Consider the following 17,823-nt stretch of genomic DNA (forward strand, 5'->3'; position numbering starts at 1 on the left):
TGGCAGATCAAAGGACCATGTTACGGAGCTGGCTCTTTCCATCCATATTTTATGGTCCCAGGAGTTGAACTCAGGTCCCCAGCGCTGCTACAAGCATCTTTACCTACTGGCCAACTCCCCAGCCCTCCTCAAAGCAGCTTCCACCTGCATTTCCTTGACGACTGGGATGTTGGACATGTTTAAGTATATTTGTTGACTGTTGTATTTCTTCTTTTGAGAACCACCTGCTTAGTGCATTTTCCCATGTGTTGATTGGGAGGCTTGTTTGTTTGTTGGTTGGTTTATAGTTTTCTTTGTGTCTCTATCTGTCTCTCTACCCACCCTCTCTCTGTATGTGTGCACTGTGTTTAGGTGCCCTCCTCTGGTGCTTTTGGCCCCTGATTGAACCTAGGATTTGCCCTTTGTCAACCTGATTGGTAGCCAGCAAGCTCCAGCAATCCTCCTATCTCTGTTCTGCATCCCCTTCCCAGCACTGGGTTCTATGTGTGTCTACAATTAGTATTGTGATGTAGGCTTTTATCTACTTAGCCATCTTGCTGGTCCAAAAAGCACATGAGTGCTACAGATCTGATGTCAGGTCATCATACCTGCACAGCAGATGTTGTTACCACTGGTCCTTCTTCCCAGCCCTAGTTTATAATTCTCTTCCTCCTCTTCCTCTGCTGCCTCCTCCTCCTCCTCCTCTTCTTTTCTTTTTCCTCTTCCTCCTCTTCCTTCTCTTCCTTCTTTTTTTCCTCCTTCTCCTTGTTCTTCTTTTCTTCTTTTTCTCTTCCTCTTTTTCCTTTTTGTTTTTCAAGATAGGGTCTCTCTGTGTAGCCTTGGCTGTCCTGGAACTCACTCTGTAGACCAGGTTGGCCTTGAACTTACAGAGATCCATCTGCCTCTGCCTCCCCAGTGCTGGAATTAAAGGCACATGCCACCACCACCTAGCCATAGTAACTCTTATGAATAAAAATATTTAACTGAGGTGGTTCATAGTTTCAGAGATTCAATCCATTATCATCATAGCAGGAAGCATGGGAGCATGCGGGCAGATGCGGGCTGGAGCTGCGAGCCTTACATCTTAACTCGGAGGCAACAGGAAGTCCACTGACTGTCACACTGAGTGTAGCTTGAAAAAAAAGATCTCACAGTGACATTTCCTCCAACAAGGTCACACCTCCTAATAGTGTCACTCTCTTTGGGGGCCATTTTCTTTCAAACCACCACATACATGAGTGTGCAAATGTGTACACACATGTGTGCACACAAAGGCCAGACTTTGTGTGTCTTTCTCTACAGCTCTTCACATATTGCCTTGAGATGGTCTGTCACTGAACTGGAAGGTAGCTTTGCCCCCTGACTGGCTAGCAAGCTCTCAGCATCCACGTATCTCCATCGCCCAGAGCTGGGATGATGCCATTCCCATAGGTCTGTGGCACGGGGCTCTTGACATGGTGTGCCCCTATCAACAATACACGTTCACTCCGGAGTTCATCTACTCTATTTACATTAATGCAAGGCTCCTTCCACTCTGTCCAGTGCTGGGGCGCACCTGTGATCCCAGAATCTGAGAGGCAAAGGTAGAAGGATCACTGCAAGCTCAGTGCCAGACTGGGCTACATAGTGACATCCTGTCTCAAATAAACAAGACAACAGCAAAATAAAGCAAACCCAGCACTGTGCCCGGAAACAACGGAGGAAAAGAGCGCTCTGGACGCGTTGTTGAGGCTGCTTACACAGGGATAGCGAGAGGAGGGGCTGCGTGGTAGACAGATTGTCGTGGTCACTGTTCCTTTGGCCCACTGTGAAGAGAGTCCACGACCAAGGCAACAACAGAGAGTATTTAATTGGGGGCTTGCTTACACCTCCAGAGGTTTAGTCCACTATCATCCTGGCAGAAAACATGGTGGCAGGCACGGTGCTGGAGAAGTAGCCGAGAGCTACATTCTGGTCCATAGGCAGAGAGAAGCTCAGCCTGGTATGGGTTTCATTTATTTATTTATTTTTAGTTTTTCAAGACAGGGTTTCTCTGTGTAGCTCTGGCTGTCCTGGAAATCACTCTGTAGACCAGGCTGGCTTGGAACTCCCAGAGATCCTCCTACCTCTGTCTGGGATTAAAGGCATGGGCTACCACTGCCCAGATGGGGTTGCCTTTTTTAACCTCAAAGCCCATCCTCAGTGACACGCTTCCTCAAACGAGACCACACTTTCTAATCTTTCTCAAATAGCGCCTCTGTCTGATGACTAAGCATTCAGCTCTCTAAGCCAGCGGTGGGCCTTCTTATTCAACCACTGTCAGAACAGAATATTGTGCACTGGCTGTCACAAACAGCAAACGTTTGGAGTCTCACAGTGCTGAAGCTCGGAAGCCTAAGATCAAGTACAAGCAGGTCTGGTGTGTCGTGTGATGTTTTCCTCTTTTGGCTTTTTGAGGGACTCACCATCCAGCTCCCAAATAAGTCACACACAGAAGTTTATTCTTAGTTATGAATGCCCGACCTTGTTGGGGGCTGCAGACCCCTGGTCCCTTGACTTTCTTTGCCTGCCTCAGACCCTTTGCCTGCTGGAGTGAACTGAGCAGAACAACTTGTTTTCCTGTGCCTGCAGCTGCTCTGAGCACGAGACCCTCATGATGGCAGGGGAGTGGTTCCTGGTAGGTTTTACAGCTGGAAATCCCAAGAGCTGGGGCGTGGCTATCAGTTAAGGATCCCTATATAAACTGGCCCTGTGTACAATAAAGTTGGCACTCTTGTATCAAGGATGACCCATGTCCCCGTGTCTCTGTCTGTCTGTGTGCGTGTGTTTTTAAGTCTCCAGCCCGGTTCCCGGCTCGCGTACCGTCCCATAGCATAGGCAGTACATGACCTTAGCTTGGCTTGTTTCTTGACAGCTTTTCTTAAATTATTCTGTTGGCTTTTTGCCTCTGGACATTTGTCTTTTGATGGAGGAGGGTTATCAAAACACCATTACACACCTTTAATCCCAATGCCTGGGAGGCAGGGACAGACAGATCTCTGAGTTCAAGGTGTGGTAGCACACGCCTTTAATCCCAGAACTGGGGAGGCAGAGACAGAGAGATCTCTGAGTTCAAGGACAGTCTGGTCTACAGAGTTATTCCAGGACAAAGATATACAGAGAACCTGTGTCAAAAAGTAAAAGTAAAAATAAAAGAAATAGAGGTTAAAAATAAAGCTACATAAAGATGGAAAATACACAGAGAATCTTGATACTGTATGCTATTAAGCTCTCTTTGAATTGTTTGAATGCTGAGGAAGGAGCAACAGCTGCTAAAAGATATTTGTTTATAAATGCTGCTGAACTAATCCAAGATAGATATTTTGAAAATACCTTGACTTCAGAATTTGGGTCTAAGAATATGATGCTTTGGAAAGGAGGTCCTTCTTTTGTTTTCACAGAGGATGAGACCCTGTGGATTGCTTCTATCCCAATATGGTATGATAGACCACGCCCTCCTGAAAGGTTGCTGTGAACACCCTCAAAAAATTACTTCATTCAACTATCAACTGAGACGAAGCTAGCAAACAGGTTTACTGTAAAAGACCTGATTAACAACGCCCCTATACAGCAGGAAGAAGTTTGGAGAGAAATGACTACGTCCATATTCCCAGATATTGTTTATAAATGTTCTTTTACATTTAAAGGGGGATATGGTATAGATATGAATAATTTTATTTGTTATGGATTTTAAGGTCAATTTTGTTATATGTATATATATTTCTGATCTTGATTGATATATTGTGATTGTGTAGTTCATTTTAAAAATGTAATGTATAATTTAAAAAAATAGATTGTTAATGGATAATCATCAATAATAGTCAAGCTTGTAGTAATGTTAGTCTGATTTTCTAGAAGTGCATAGATATATTTCAGACATTCATATTTTTCAAAGACTACAGAATATGGCATTTAATGTTTTAATAACTTAGGACTTTTCATGACAATGAGACACGTCTGCTCCTGGCAGCACCAATCTACTTCAAGAGGAGGAAGGGCATCGAAGAGGCTCCTTATGGAGTTGGTTAGCTGTTTGGGCAAGAAACTGCTCTTGCCTGGACTGTTGTATAAACTGGACACAGAGAACCCGCAGAGAGAGGACTGCTAAACTTGCCTAAAGGTGAGATGATCTTTCGAGGTTCTTGATTCATGAAAGAGTCTGCGAGACATTCTGCAGGACACAACAGATAGTGACTAAACTGCCTTTGAAATTTCCTGCTTCATGGAAATGTCTCTGGATATTATGGGCCTGAAGGCCAAAGATGGATGCCCCAACGATACAGAGGAACTTTGGGTGACTGTCCAGGCAGCGAGATGTCTCTGTCATTTCTAGAGTTTTGGAAGTTGCTTACTTCTTGTTTACTTAGGTAATATATCCTTCTGGAGTCTTTGATGGAGTTAAAGAATGGATAGTCATAGTTATAGTTTTCCATTATTATGATAAAGATATAGTTATAAATATTGTGACTGTAATTCTTGCTTGATAACTGTTTTGTTATGTGTAATTTTACTATGTTAAAATGAAAGCCTTTCTTTTTTGTTTAAACAGAAAAAGGGGAAATGATGGAGGAGGGTTATCTGTCTATTGTGTTATTTTCATTGGTCAATAAAGAGACTGCCTTGGCCCTTTGATAGGACAGAAAATTAGGTAGGCGGAGTAAACAGAACAGAATGCTGGGAAGAGGGCTGTGAGGCAGATGCCATGGAGCCAGCCACCAAGTCAAACATGCTGAATCTTTTCCGGTAAGCCACCACCTCATGGTGCTACACAGATTTTTAGAAATGGGTTAATATCAAGATATGAGAGTTAGTCAGTAACTAACTCTCTAGAGATAATGGGCCAGGCAGTATTTAAATGAATACAACTTATGTGTTGTTATTTCTGGGGCTAAGCTAGTCGTGCGGGAGCTGGGCAGGATGAAAAGCAGGCCTGCCCACAGCTCGTCACTACAGTCTTTCTCCATGTCTATAGCTCTTTGTTTCCTTCTTTCTCTGTGGCTTGCTCTGGAGCTGGATAGCTGGTCCTGATGTCCTCCTCTCCTTGTTCTCGGTTCTCCTATTTATTCTCTCGGCCTGCCAGCCCTCTCTATCCTTGCTCCTGCCTTGCTATTGGCTGTTTATCTTCTTATTAGACCATCAGGTGTTTTATTTAGACAGGCATAGTAGCACAGCTTCACAGAGTTAAATGCAGCATGAACAAAAGTCACACACCTTACAATAATATTCCCCAATACCGGTGTCTGGTGAGGTGTTGTGGAATATTAATTCAAGAGGGGTTACATAGGCTGGAGAGATGGCTCAGAGGTTAAAAACACTGACTGCTGGCTCTTCTTCCAGAGGTCCTGAGTTCAATTCTCAGCAGCTACAGGGTGGGCTCACAACCATCTACAATGAGATCTGGTGCCCCCTTCTGGTGGGTAGGCACACATGCAGGCAGAACACTGTATACATAACAAATAAATAAATCTTTAAAAAAAGGATGTGTTACATTTGTTTATGCTGTGGAATATTTGTTTAATGATGCAAAGATGTGTTACACTTATTTGATTAAAGAAAATTAATCTGGGGTCAGGAGGCCGAGTAGGCAACTTGTAGCATGAATTCCAATTGGTCTTAATAAGAAAAACCTGAAGTCAGATATTCTACTGAATCCTTAGACCAACGGGGTGATCCTGTCTTAATGAATCCTCAGAATGAATGCCTCAAGCTCCTGTCTCCTCTCTGCCCAGCTATCCCTTCCTGTTTCCACCTTCCTAGTGCTGGGATTAAAGGTTTGTGACTCCCAAGTACTGGGATTAAAGGTGTGAGCCATCACCGCCTGACTCCGAATCTCGCACAGCCCAGGGTAGCCTTGAACTCACAGAGATCCGCCAGCCTCTGACCTCTGACTCATCTCTCGAGTGCTAGGATTAAAGGTCTGCGCCACCACTGCTAAGGCTAACTAGTGTGCTAGTTTCGCACTTTGATCTTCGGGCAAGCTTTATTTAAAGCACAAACAAAACATCACCACAGCAACTAGCTGACAGAAAGTGGTAGGGAGGAACTAGGTGTAGTGAGGGTTCTTAAGCGGGAGCTGTTTTTCAGGAGATGCTCACAAGAAGAGAAGGTTAGCCACTTGCTATTTAACCACTCTGCGCAAGAGAATTTCACCTCAACCATTGAATCCTGAGTTCTTAGGAGGATAGGGATAGAGATCTAGATGTTTCCTTTGGTCCTGAAAGAGCCAGTGCCTGAGGGAACAGAATTCCGGCCTGGCTGCAGCCAGTGTGGCTGAACCTCTGCTGGTAGTTGTGGATTTGCTATTTCCGATTAGGACAGGAGTTGCTTAAGGGGCAGCTACTGTATGTAATGAAAAACAGTGAGGTCCACTTCTTGGGTGGCAGAGGCCCCTTCCTGATGTATCCTTACTGTGCCTTTTCTCTGTACAGGAGGCGGGAGGAGTGGATTTTTTCCTCTTCTAAGGATGATTAAGTCACACTTAATTACCTCCTTCCAGGCTCTATGTGCAAATATAGTCACATAGGGCTTCAGTGCATAAATGGGGGAGGGGAGCACAATAAGGTTCAGTCCAAAGCAGAGGCTAAAGGAACAGAATAAGTAAAGTCAAAAGAGAGAAGCCAGGCTAGAGTGGACAGTGTAGTCCCTGCTCGGGGAGGTTGAGACAAGAGGATGGAAGGTTCTAGGCCATCTTGGGCTACAGAGGGAGACCCTAGAATAGGGTTAAAGTGGAGAGTGAACAGGGTCCAGATCGTGTAGACCCTAAGAGGTGTAGTTTGAAGGGTCCAGAGGAGTTCATTCACATGCCCAAAGCCACCCAGTTCAAACTACGCAGTTTGTTCTCAGAACAGATCTAAAGCCCAGGTCATGGGAAACCCAGAGCGGTCCTGCTGATGTGCTGACGTGGTGCACTTCATTCTACCCTGAGGAGCTGGAGTTAGAGAGGTCAAATGACTTGCCTGAGGCCATACAGGGAGTCTGTGGTAGTAGATTTCCTGGGTCCTCTTTCTAACCCTAAAGCAAGCCTCTTTATGTTTACAGACTTCTGACCTTGATTCTGCCTAACTTCATCTACTCATTTGTAAGATTTATTTTTATTTTATGTACATTGGTGTTTCGCTTGCCTGTATGTCTGTGTGAGGGTATCAGATCCTCTCGAACAGGAGTTACAGACAGTTGTGAGCCATGTGGGTACTGGGAATTGAACCCTGGTCCTATTAAAGAGCAGCCAGTCAGTGCTCTCAATCCCTGAGCCACCTCTCCATTTACTTTTGTGTGTGTGTGTGTGTGTGTGTGTGTGTGTGTGTATGCACACACGTGTGTGCACCCGCACTTGATAAATCAAGTGTTGTGAAGTGTGTAGAATGTAGAAATTAGGAAAACATAGTCCTGGTCCCCAGAGTTCAGCCAGGGCATCAGACACAGACAGATAAGCTAATGTGAGCACCATGGGCCTGAGAAAGGTACTAGGTAGTTAAAACAGAAACAACTGGGGAAGATTTCACTGAACAACTGCTCACCTGGCAGAACAAGAAAATGTTAGTGCTGGTCCTTAGGGCAGTAGTCGGTGCCTGCCTGGCGTGGCGGCTTGAATACAAATGTCACCCATGCCAGGCGCACCTTTAATCCCAGCACTCGGGAGGCAGAGGCAGGTGGATCTCTGAGAGTTTCAGTCCAATCTGGTCTACAGCGTGAGTTCTGAGTTTCTGGTAGTTGTGACAAGATGCCAGGTGGGGTATTATGCAGCTGTAATCCCCAGCATTAGGGACCCAGAGGCAAGACGGCTCAAGAGCTGGGTGTCATCGTAGACTACTACAAAGTAAGTTTGAGGCTAGCCTGGTCTACATGAGACCCGGTCTCGAAAACAAAAGAACTGAAATTGAGGTAATTGTGGCACCAGCCTGTAATCCTAACACTTAGGATGTCAAGGGTGGTGTGAAAATTCAAGGCCAGCCTGGGTAGATGGCAAGACTCTGTCTCAAATATCCCAACTCCAGGGAACTGGAGTGTAGTGGGAATTCAGCTTGGCCGTACCCAAGCCCAGTCCAGCACTACCACCCCTCAGAAGGACTCCATTGTCTGACCTGAGACACTGTTGGCCCCTCCTACCCCTAACCCTATTAATCTTTTTTGTTGTTTGCACCACCCTGGGATTTTTTTTTTTCAGATCATCTTGTTAATCCCTTACCAGACTCGCTAAGGAGAACATCTTGCTTCCTTTCTTTCTGCTCACGGTCCATCTCTCACCATGACGATGGGGCCGCTTTGGGGCTTGGCATAAAGACGTGGAAAATGAAAGGGCTTCTAAACAGAAATAAGAAAAAAGATGCTTGGGACTGTAGAGGTGGCTCAGCCATTGAGAGCGTGTACTGCTCTTACAGAGGACCTGAATTCAGTTTCTATTTTGTACCTCAGCAGTTCACAGCTACCTGCCGGGGCCTGGGAATTCAATGCCTTGCTCTCGGTCTCCACTCCCCAAATAATTAAAAACAAAATCTTTGAATGAAAAGAAAGAGAATGCAGCCTGAGTTTCTCACCTCTCTTTGAGCAGCAGCTCAGCTTCCTGCACTGCCCCCCACCCCACCCCACCCCCAGCCTGGTTTGATATGTTGAACTTCCTGCCCCACCAGAGGAAGTGGGGAGCAATACCAGGTGCAGCGACAACCAACAGAGCCATGGTGAGTTCTTGGGTCCAGGAATCTAGACATCTGGGGCCCAGTCATAAGAGAGGATCCCCAAATCAAACTGAACCACAGTAAGCAGGCTTCCTAGCTTTGGGGCTCAGGTGATACCGGGGCACTCCTGGCCATGTCCAGGAGTCTCATCTCGTCTTCCTTTACCCCCACAGGACAAGGAATATGTGGGTTTTGCTGCCCTCCCCAACCAGCTGCACCGCAAGTCTGTCAAGAAGGGGTTTGACTTCACCCTCATGGTGGCAGGTCTGTGGGTTCTGGAGAGAGACTCGGGGGTAGTGATGTACTCCGGAGATCCTGGCCGCCCTCCCATCTGACTAGAAGGTCTGTCGTGTTCATAGGCGAGTCAGGCCTCGGGAAATCCACCCTCATCAACAGCTTGTTCCTCACCAACCTCTATGAAGATCGGCAGGTGCCCGATGCCAGTGGTAAGATCTGCTTTCCCCACCCCTATGGGCTTCCCCACCCGCTGCTGCTCTCCTGGTATTCTATGTGTCCCTGGCCTCTTCCTGCGTCATCAGACTGCATTCTTTTTCTGTCTGTCTGGGGACTTGAATGGCTACTGGTTTTCTCTGAGACTGTTTCCTTCTCTGAAATACACGTCGGGGGGTGGGGACAGCGGGGCGGCTGCAGAGCTAGAACCGAGTCCCGCTTTAAAGCTTATGCAGCCAACTTCTCTGCACCCACAGCACGAACCACACAAACTCTGACCATCGAGCGCCGGGGCGTGGAGATCGAGGAGGGAGGCATCAAAGTGAAGCTGACCTTGGTGGACACGCCTGGCTTTGGGGACTCTGTGGACTGCTCAGACTGGTGAGGTGGGGAACGGATAAGAGCTAAGCTTCTCTTCCACTGTGGGTCAGTTGTGGGCTGGTTTGTCAAGGCTCCTTGACCGAAAAGGACGCATCTGTTTCTGGAAACAATCTGGCCCAAAGTGTCCAGTGTTTCTCTTTTGAGGAAAGGTTTCTCTATGTGACTCAGGGGCTTCAAATTTACTATGTGGCCCAAACTGGTCTCAAAGTCCTCCTTCCAGGATTACAGATTACAGGATTACATAGGCCATGGCTGGTTCAGTGCTTGCTTGCTTGCTTTCTTTCTTTCTTTCTTTCTTTCTTTCTTTCTTTCTTCTTCCAGTTGCTTGTTTTTGCTTTTTGGGAAGGTGTCACATTAGCCCAGGCTGGCCTGGAACTCACTATGTAGGCCATGTTGGCCCCAAATGTGGCAATTCTCCTGCCTCAGCTTCCTGAGTGCTGGGATTACAGGTGTGGAGTCACCTCATTTCTTGATGTCTCAACCATGCTCCCTCCTGTTGCCCCTGATGGTTTCGGCTGGAAGCAAAGAAATTACTTCCCGCCCCACAGACCTGGTTTGCTTTGTTCTGTTCCCTGCCCTGTGGTCTTAGATGCTACCCCTTCTCCCCACACTCCAGCTGGCTGCCCGTGGTCCGATTCATTGAGGAGCAGTTTGAGCAGTACCTCAGGGACGAGAGCGGCCTCAACAGGAAAAACATCCAGGACTCCAGAGTGCACTGCTGCCTCTACTTCATCTCACCCTTCGGCAGAGGGTCTGGAGGGCACCCTGGGAGCTGGGGAGGCTGGATAAGCCTCTGCACTGTGGAACTGAACACCCACCAATCCCTGCTGCAGGCTCCGACCCCTCGATGTGGCTTTCCTCCGGGCAGTGCACGAGAAGGTCAATGTTATCCCGGTCATCGGCAAAGCAGATGCCCTGATGCCTAGGGAAACTCAGGTTCTCAAGCAGAAGGTATGAGTGGGGCCTGACTTTTAGCACTAAGTGAAAACAAAGCGGTGTCTGAACCTCATCTCTGCTGTGACTTTTTTGACCTTGGGGTGGCCTTTCAAAGCAGGAGTTACTAGGCTAGACTTGGGAAGGGGGTATGAGGAAATGGTGTATGCACCTGCTCCAAGCAGTCACGTCCCTAACAGCTCTGAACAGAATGGCTATACAGCCCTGGAACTAGATGCTCGGCTAGGGCCTGGCTGAGGGAAAAGGGATGTCACAACTCCTGGCTTCTCTTTGGTCCTGTGGTAGTGACTACTCCCCGCCCTGCTGTCTTTCCAGTGCTCTCCCCTGACCCACTTCCGGGTTTTTGATGTCTGTCCTCTCTTTCTGAATTTCTCACTACCCTGTGTCTGAGGACTTGGTTTTGGTCATCTTGTGTGGCCACCTCCCACCATCCGTTCTTCACGTCTTTCTTTCTCTATGACTGCCCAGTATCTCTGTACCTCACTGTCTCTGGCCATGCCATGTCGGTTGGTCACACCTCAGTTTCCCCCTCTGTCCACCCTGAGATCCGGGACCAGTTGAAGGAGGAGGAGATCAACATCTACCAGTTCCCAGAATGTGACTCTGATGAAGATGAAGAATTCAAGAAGCAGAACGAAGAGATGAAGGTTTGACTGGAGGACGTGGAAGGGACAGAGAAACAGAAAGCAGAAGTGGAGATGAAAGCTTTGAGAAACAGGTCTATACCCAGGAGGAGCCAACGTGACTCCTGACTTCTTTCCCTCTAGGGAAGCATTCCTTTCGCGGTGGTTGGTTCATGTGACGTGGTGAGGGATGGTGGAACCCGACCAGTGAGGGGACGCCGCTATTCCTGGGGTACCGTGGAGGGTAAGGCCAGACTTGCGTTGAGAGAAGCAGGGAGCTTAGTCTGCGTCCGTGTGTGAAACAGGAGGTGGGCTCTAGTCCTGAGTCTCTAGAAGCCACAAGAGGGGTGCTCGGGCTGCAACAGCGAGGTACTCCCAGAGGGAAGATCCTAAGGGTGAAGTTTGACGGAAAGCTACCTGGTCCGCCCTCTAGTGGAGAACCCACATCACTGCGATTTCCTAAACCTGAGGCGGATGCTGGTACAGACCCACCTTCAGGACTTGAAAGAGGTGACCCACGATCTGCTCTACGAGGGCTATCGGGCTCGCTGCCTACAGAGTCTGGCTCGACCGGGGGCCCGGGATCGAACCAGCCGCAGGTGAGAGCCGGGCTACTTTAGCGCTTCCATGGTGCCACCCTTTGGGTAAGCCTTCCCGACTGGTCCTGCTACCAGGTTTAACCCAGCCTCCTAGGTCCAATTAAGCCTCTCCCACTCCGTCCCTAACTTCAGGGACGAGGCCCCGCCTCCTACACCCAGAATTCGCCCCCACAGCTTCAGATCCGGTTCCTGTTTTCTGCCCCCCACCCCATTTCTAGCAAGCTTTCCCGGCAGAGTGCCACAGAGATCCCACTGCCCATACTGCCTCTAGCCGACACTGAGAAGTTGATTCGCGAGAAAGACGAAGAGGTGAGCAAGCACATCTCTTTCCCTCAAATCAGCTACCTAGATCCTATTCCGGTCTTGCCCGGTCCCACTGCTTGTAATCTTGCTCCGCACAGCTGCGCCGCATGCAAGAAATGCTGGAGAAGATGCAAGCTCAGATGCAGCAGAACCAGGCTCAGGGCGAGCAGTCAGACTCGCTGTGAGATCCTCTCCGCCGCCCAACCTAGCATCTGCTCACCGCCAATCTCCGGTCCCATCTGGCTCTAGACTGCCCAGCGTCCTATCTAGGATAGGTCCTATCCTAGACCTAGAGGGTAGGCCCGCCCTTGCACTTGAAACAGGTCCCTCCAATCCGGAAGTCTGTAGCCCCGCCCAACTCCGCCCTCCGCGCTGTTCTGAGCCGCCCTCCGACTCCTGATGGCGGGTTCCACTTAGGGTATCCCTGTTCCTCTAAATTCTCCATCTAATAAAAACTGCTTACCCCACCCCACCCCGAGCTGCCAGAGTCTTCTTCCCAACAGGAATGGGTCTGCCCGCCCACTGCGGGCCTTCTGGCTTCTAGTTAGTCCATTGTTAGCCTCTCCTGTCTTGCTGGGCGGTGCTTCAACCTCCCGCCTGAGTTCGCGCTTAAATAAACTGAAGATGCCACCAATAAGAAACAAAGACCAGTTGAGTTTTATTGGGGGTCGGGCGAGAGTTGGGGAGGCTAGATGCCTATCTAGATCTTCTGAGACCTTGGGTCCCCTATTCCTGGTCCTTAGCGTCACCGTGTGTGATGACATAGCAGATGTTCTTGTAGTCTACGTTGCCGCCCACATCTGGAGGGAAGGCTGCCCACATGTTCTTGATCTGTGGGAAGATGCAGGAGTAAGTTTAGGACCGGTCCTCAAACTCCCACTGCACGAGTCCTTCCCCTTCCCAGGCCCTCCCCAACTCACCTCCTCCTGGGAAAATCTGTCACACTGTGTGGTGAGCAACTCCTCCAGGCTGAGAAGGTGACATTTGGGAGGTGAGATTGGGTTTATAAATCCTGTCCCCTCTCATTTCATTCCTGTTACCCCATTCTTCGCTGAAACCAGGGTGGCTCTCTCCCAAATGCTGTGACCTCCTGTCTCAGGTTTCTCTCCTTACTTGCTGTGAAAATGTAACCCTGTCACCCAGTCCTTGCTGCTCTCTCATTCTGTCTACCTCGAGCTTTTACATAGGAACCTAAGGAGCTACTGAAGGGGGCCACTCACAACTGCTTCTTGATGGTGCCCTTGCCCTCTGGGTCCAGGACCTTGAAGGCTCCGGTGATCACATCCTCAGGGTCCGCACCTGAAGGGTCAGAGGACACATGAGTTCAGCGAGCCCCTGCAGGTCTGGGAAGATGGAACTAGGGCCTCGGACTGAGGACATTTTACCCACCCTTAAGCTTCTCCCCAAACATGGTCAGGAAGACGGTGAAGTTGATGGGCCCACTGGCTTCCTTCATCATGGCATCGAGTTCCTCATTCTTCACATTGAGACGGCCTGAACGGGGTGAGCGGCAGGGATTGGAGCCAGGTGCTGGGGACCAGAAGCCACTGGAGTCCCATCAGCTTCCATAGCTTTCACTGTCTATGGGCGGGAATAGGGGGCTCACCCATGGCTGCAAAGGTGTCCCGGAGATCCTCCTTGTCAATAATGCCATCTCGGTTCTGGTCAATTACAGTAAAAGCCTGTGGAGGGTAGGGATGGGGACAGGTGAAGTCAGGAATGGGCCCAAGGCTTCAGCATTGCTGCCCCAGGCAGATCAGATTTTGGCTCTCAGCCAGCTGACCCCCCCTCCACCCTTCACAAGGAGGAGAGGAATTCTAAACCTTCCTCCTCCCCTCAACAGGTGCACTTTCGGGGGTGGGGGTGGGGGACTTTCCTTAGCTTCCCTCGCTCACCTCCTTGAACTCCTGGATCTGAGTCTGGTCGAACATGGAGAAGACATTGGAGCTCCCTTCTGCTGCTGCCCTTCTCTTGGCCTTCTTGGGTGCCTGTGAGGGTAGAGGTTGAGAGGAGCGATCCCTAGGCTAGTTCCTGTACCTCCCTCCTGGGACGGAGACCAGATTTTTGTTGTTGTTAAAGGCTGGGTCTCATGTAGTCGCGCCTAGACTTGCTGCTTGGCTGAGGATGACCTGACCTTCTGTTTGCTTGCCTCCATCTCTACCTCCAAGTGCAATTACCAGGGACAGCATCCTAGGCTGCCACATCTGATTTTCAAGCACTAACAGTCACTGAGTTACACCCTCCCCCCTTAAGACATGGTCTCACAGTCAGGTGTGGGCTAATCCCAACAGAGGCAGAGGCAGGCAGATAAAACCACAAAGAAAAAAAAGACATTGGTTTCACTAGTTAGCCCCGGAGCTCATTGTGTAGACCTTGACTCTACCTTGACTCTCCTGACCTTGCAGAGAGGCACCTAATTCTCCTGAGTCCTGGGATTAAAGACGTTCATCACCACCCCAGCTCCTTCTTCTCAGTCTTTCTTTTTTTTCTTTTGAGACCAGGTCTCCTTATGTTGCCCAGGCTGGCCTAGAACTTCTGGACTCCAGTCATTCTACTCCCTCAGTCTCGGAAACAGTTGGAATTATGGCCATACACCACCATGCCTGATCAGATTCAGAGTTCTTTGAGTCCTTTTTCCTGAACTCTCTTTCTCTCTTGGTGCATCTTGGCTAAGAGGACTCGTTTTGGCTGTATCTCTTACATCCCAGCTATAGCTCCCGGGTCCCTTCATCCTGTCTGACAAGTGCCCTTCTCAGGACTCTCGACCTGCTAACTTGGCCTTATACCTGCTAGCTTAATCCATTCCCTGTCTCTATCTGAACTGAATCTCTGCCTCTCACTTATCAGATGAGAGTGGGGTCATCTCACTGGCCCGAAGACGTTAGAGATGAGTACAGAAAGGATGGAACAGGCTTCAAGCGGGTCTGAACCCCCACTCCCCATGGGTGACCATGCTGTCCTTGACTGAGTCCTTCAGCCCCTCCACCCTCTGTTCCACTCTGGTGCTGAGAGGCCATCCATACCTCACCTGTAGTTGGACTGAGAAACATCAACTTGTTTTTTTTTTTCTTTTCGAAGGGTGAGGCTACCCTGAGTTAGTGGCTTTGGACTGCAGCTGGGGATCCACACTCACCATGTCTTAGATCTCCTGGGGGCAAGGCAGTGGCTCCAGCTGGAAAAGGCAGAGGATCTGCTTGGGGCAGCTCTTCTGAGGTTATATAGTCCTGTCCCCACAGCCCTTAACATACCATGGTAACCTTAGCCCTGCGGATACCCACCCCAGATACTAAAATAGCCCGGCTCAGGGGCCTCTCCTTTCTTGGAGGCCTGCAGCAGCTGGAGCCCAGAAAGGGAGGAGGGAGTAAGTCTTGGGATGCAAGTCTCATTGGGATAGACAGGAAGAGATGTTCTTTCTCCCCAAAGGGGACTGGATTGTGCCAGAAATCGGAAGGGCTCCACCAATCCGTAGTTCTGGGGGAAAAGCACCAGACCTTGGGCTCCTAAGTGGGGTGGCTCAGATCCAAACTCAGTGAGCATTTAATGCAGACCTACAATGTACTTGACTTTGTGGGTTCGCTTTAGTAAGGAAGCAAGTGGTAACAGTAACAGAACTCAGCAGAAAGCAAAGGAAGTGATTCAGGTGAGGGCTGGTGGTCAGCCATTATAGACAGAAGGCACAGCACATGGGCAAAGGTCGGGATAGGTTCGCCAGATTTGTGATGGGGCTAGGTGTTCAGGGTTGGCGACCAGATTCCGCGGGGTGTTCAATGACAAGCAGAGATGCTGGTGAACTTGGGAAGGGTTGAAAAATCGAGGCTGGACCTCAGAAGAGAAGTGACAAAGGCCCTAAGAGGGAAGTGCTAGCTGTCACCTCCTCCCTAGGTAGCACAGCCAGTGACTTCTCCTCCCTGGGAAAGAACTAGCTTGGCTGGCTTTGTGACTTTGAGGTCCCCTCTCATAAAGTTCTGGGCCTCAGTGCCATATTCTCCTCCATACAATGGAGGTCTAGAGCAATAGCAGCAGAGGAAACCCCAGGTTGGCAGTGACACCCATCTCCTCCTGCTCCCTTTAGGACCTGATGTCCTGAGGAATGTGTCTCCTCCCTTCCCCTCCTCCAGTCCATGCCAATGCCACTAAGACATTTTCTTTTCTGGGCACTGGGGCCCAGCCACCTGTTGTCTCTAAGAAGAGAGAAGGAGCCACCCTAAACTTAGCAGCTGCCCTTGGCCTCCTGCACAGCACCCCCCCCCTGCTTTAGTTGGCAGCTGTTTTGCCTTATATGGGTACCATGGGGGTCTACGTCATGGAGGAGCCCACTCATTAGTGGGTTCTGGGAGGTGAGAAAGACTCTAAAAAGGGAATGGGCCTGGGGGCATGCTCAGTAAACTTGAATCAGGTGGAAGGTGGGGAAGTGGAGAAGAAGACCTGACAGGTCATTACAGGGTCTGGGTTTGAGTTGGGAGTGGGGGAGTGAGTCAATAAGACTGGGGAGCCTCACAACTCAAAAGCTAGTGAGGAACTGGGAAGTGGAGAGTTAGGTCTCACTAGAATTTGAGAGTGGTAGATGCTGTGTTCATTTGGGGGCTCAAGAGAACAGAGGCCAGAGGAAGCGGTGTGTAGAAGCTAGAAGGTTAGTATTCATAAGGTATGATCTTTATGATTTTAGTCTAAGGGCAACCTTGAGGGCTCATGAAATTGGAGTCTAGGTTAGTAGAGCCCAAAGTGATGTGATAACGACAGGACTTGGTTCTTGAATCCTCCAAAGAACAGGAATATAGATATGGAGGGTTCAAGGTATTGAGGATTCATAGATTTGGGTTCTGAGATGGAACAGCCCCCCCTCCGGCCGGAGAATGAAGCAGCATTCAGAGGGATAAAGTTTGAGAAATCGCAGCGTTCGGGGGAGAAGCTCAATTTATATATGAGAATTTAGAGAAACCTGGTCCGGGATTCCTGCCTGGAGTAGGGAATTCAGAGAGACGAGCCTTATAGAAGACGCTGGCTATTGTCTAATTAGAGGCATCGAGGTGGAGAGTACTGGATCAGGGCACTAGGTTTGTGGTGCAGCTCAGGAGCTGAATGAATGGAAGCCCTTTTGGAAACCCAAGAAGGCCAGCACGGAACTCTTATTGGCTAGGAGCCGCAGCGATGCTCCAGGCCCCTTCTCAGTGATGTCCCCAGCTGTCACCTCCTCTCGCGCTTGTCTCTGGTTGTCACTGACTATTCTTGCTCTGGCACCGCCTGCTGGCAGCACCCTGCCCCTCGAAGCTATCATTTGCTGAGAGTTATCAATCTTCCTACCCTTTTGCAAAATGAAGGAAGACAGTCATTGGTTGATAAGTTAAGCACAAGTTCAGCCCGCCTCTCTCTAGGTGTCATTCCTTCCTGACCATCTCAGGAAGTCGAAGAATTCTTCATCTCTTCCTATTGACTGTTTATGCTGTCAGCACATGAATAGACATGGCCGTAGGTCAAGTTGACCGCCCAGTCCTTTTTTCATTGGTTCCCTTTTCTCCGTTTCTATTGGCTAAGAGGTCCTAGGCCCTACGTCTTACTGCCCAGCCCCAGCCTCATTCCCCGCCCTTCCGCGATCACTCACACTTCAACAGTGTTCATTGGCCAGGAGGCCGAGGACCCCTTTTTCCTATTGCCTATTTTCTTCGTCCTGCCTCCGCCTTCTTCATTTCCTCTTTCTACACTACCCACCCTCTTTCCGCCTCCAACCCCACCCACCCTCCCAGCGATTGGCAGGAACCCAGTTTTCTCTCTCCTATTATCTGTCCAGGTCCTCTGGAGGGGGCGGGAGAGAAAAAAAAAAGGGGGGAGGCGCGAGAGGGCCTTCCC

The 17,823-nt window shown here is 49.3% G+C and overlaps 2 protein-coding genes across 3 annotated transcripts; one reads left to right on the top strand and one right to left on the bottom strand.

Moving 5' to 3' along the window:
- Nucleotides 1-8,594: 8,594 nt before the first annotated feature.
- Nucleotides 8,595-12,624, top strand: Septin1 (septin 1). Of its 2 annotated transcripts, none has more exons than XM_048454977.3 (11): nt 8,595-8,672; nt 8,843-8,933; nt 9,029-9,115; nt 9,377-9,500; nt 10,117-10,251; nt 10,334-10,451; nt 11,000-11,101; nt 11,222-11,321; nt 11,511-11,676; nt 11,895-11,985; nt 12,078-12,624. In XM_048454977.3, the coding sequence occupies exons 1-11, from the start codon at nt 8,601-8,603 to the stop codon at nt 12,162-12,164; spliced, it is 1,173 nt and encodes a 390-aa protein (XP_048310934.3). In that variant the 5' UTR covers nt 8,595-8,600; the 3' UTR covers nt 12,165-12,624. The 2 variants fall into 2 exon arrangements, with proteins under 2 accessions (XP_048310934.3, XP_048310935.3); XM_048454978.3 differs by having other exon boundaries at nt 8,637-8,749.
- Nucleotides 12,614-17,444, bottom strand: Myl11 (myosin light chain 11). Its single transcript, XM_048454985.3, has 8 exons — nt 17,281-17,444; nt 15,113-15,151; nt 13,875-13,967; nt 13,586-13,661; nt 13,369-13,473; nt 13,200-13,278; nt 12,900-12,948; nt 12,614-12,810 (listed from the first exon to the last, which is right to left on the bottom strand). The coding sequence occupies exons 2-8, from the start codon at nt 15,113-15,115 to the stop codon at nt 12,706-12,708; spliced, it is 510 nt and encodes a 169-aa protein (XP_048310942.1). The 5' UTR covers nt 15,116-15,151; nt 17,281-17,444; the 3' UTR covers nt 12,614-12,705.
- Between the last annotated feature and the right edge of the window lie 379 nt (nt 17,445-17,823).

This window comes from Myodes glareolus, chromosome 7 (genome assembly GCF_982192425.1).
Source record: "Myodes glareolus chromosome 7, mMyoGla1.1, whole genome shotgun sequence".
Classification (NCBI taxonomy): Eukaryota; Metazoa; Chordata; class Mammalia; order Rodentia; family Cricetidae; genus Myodes; species Myodes glareolus.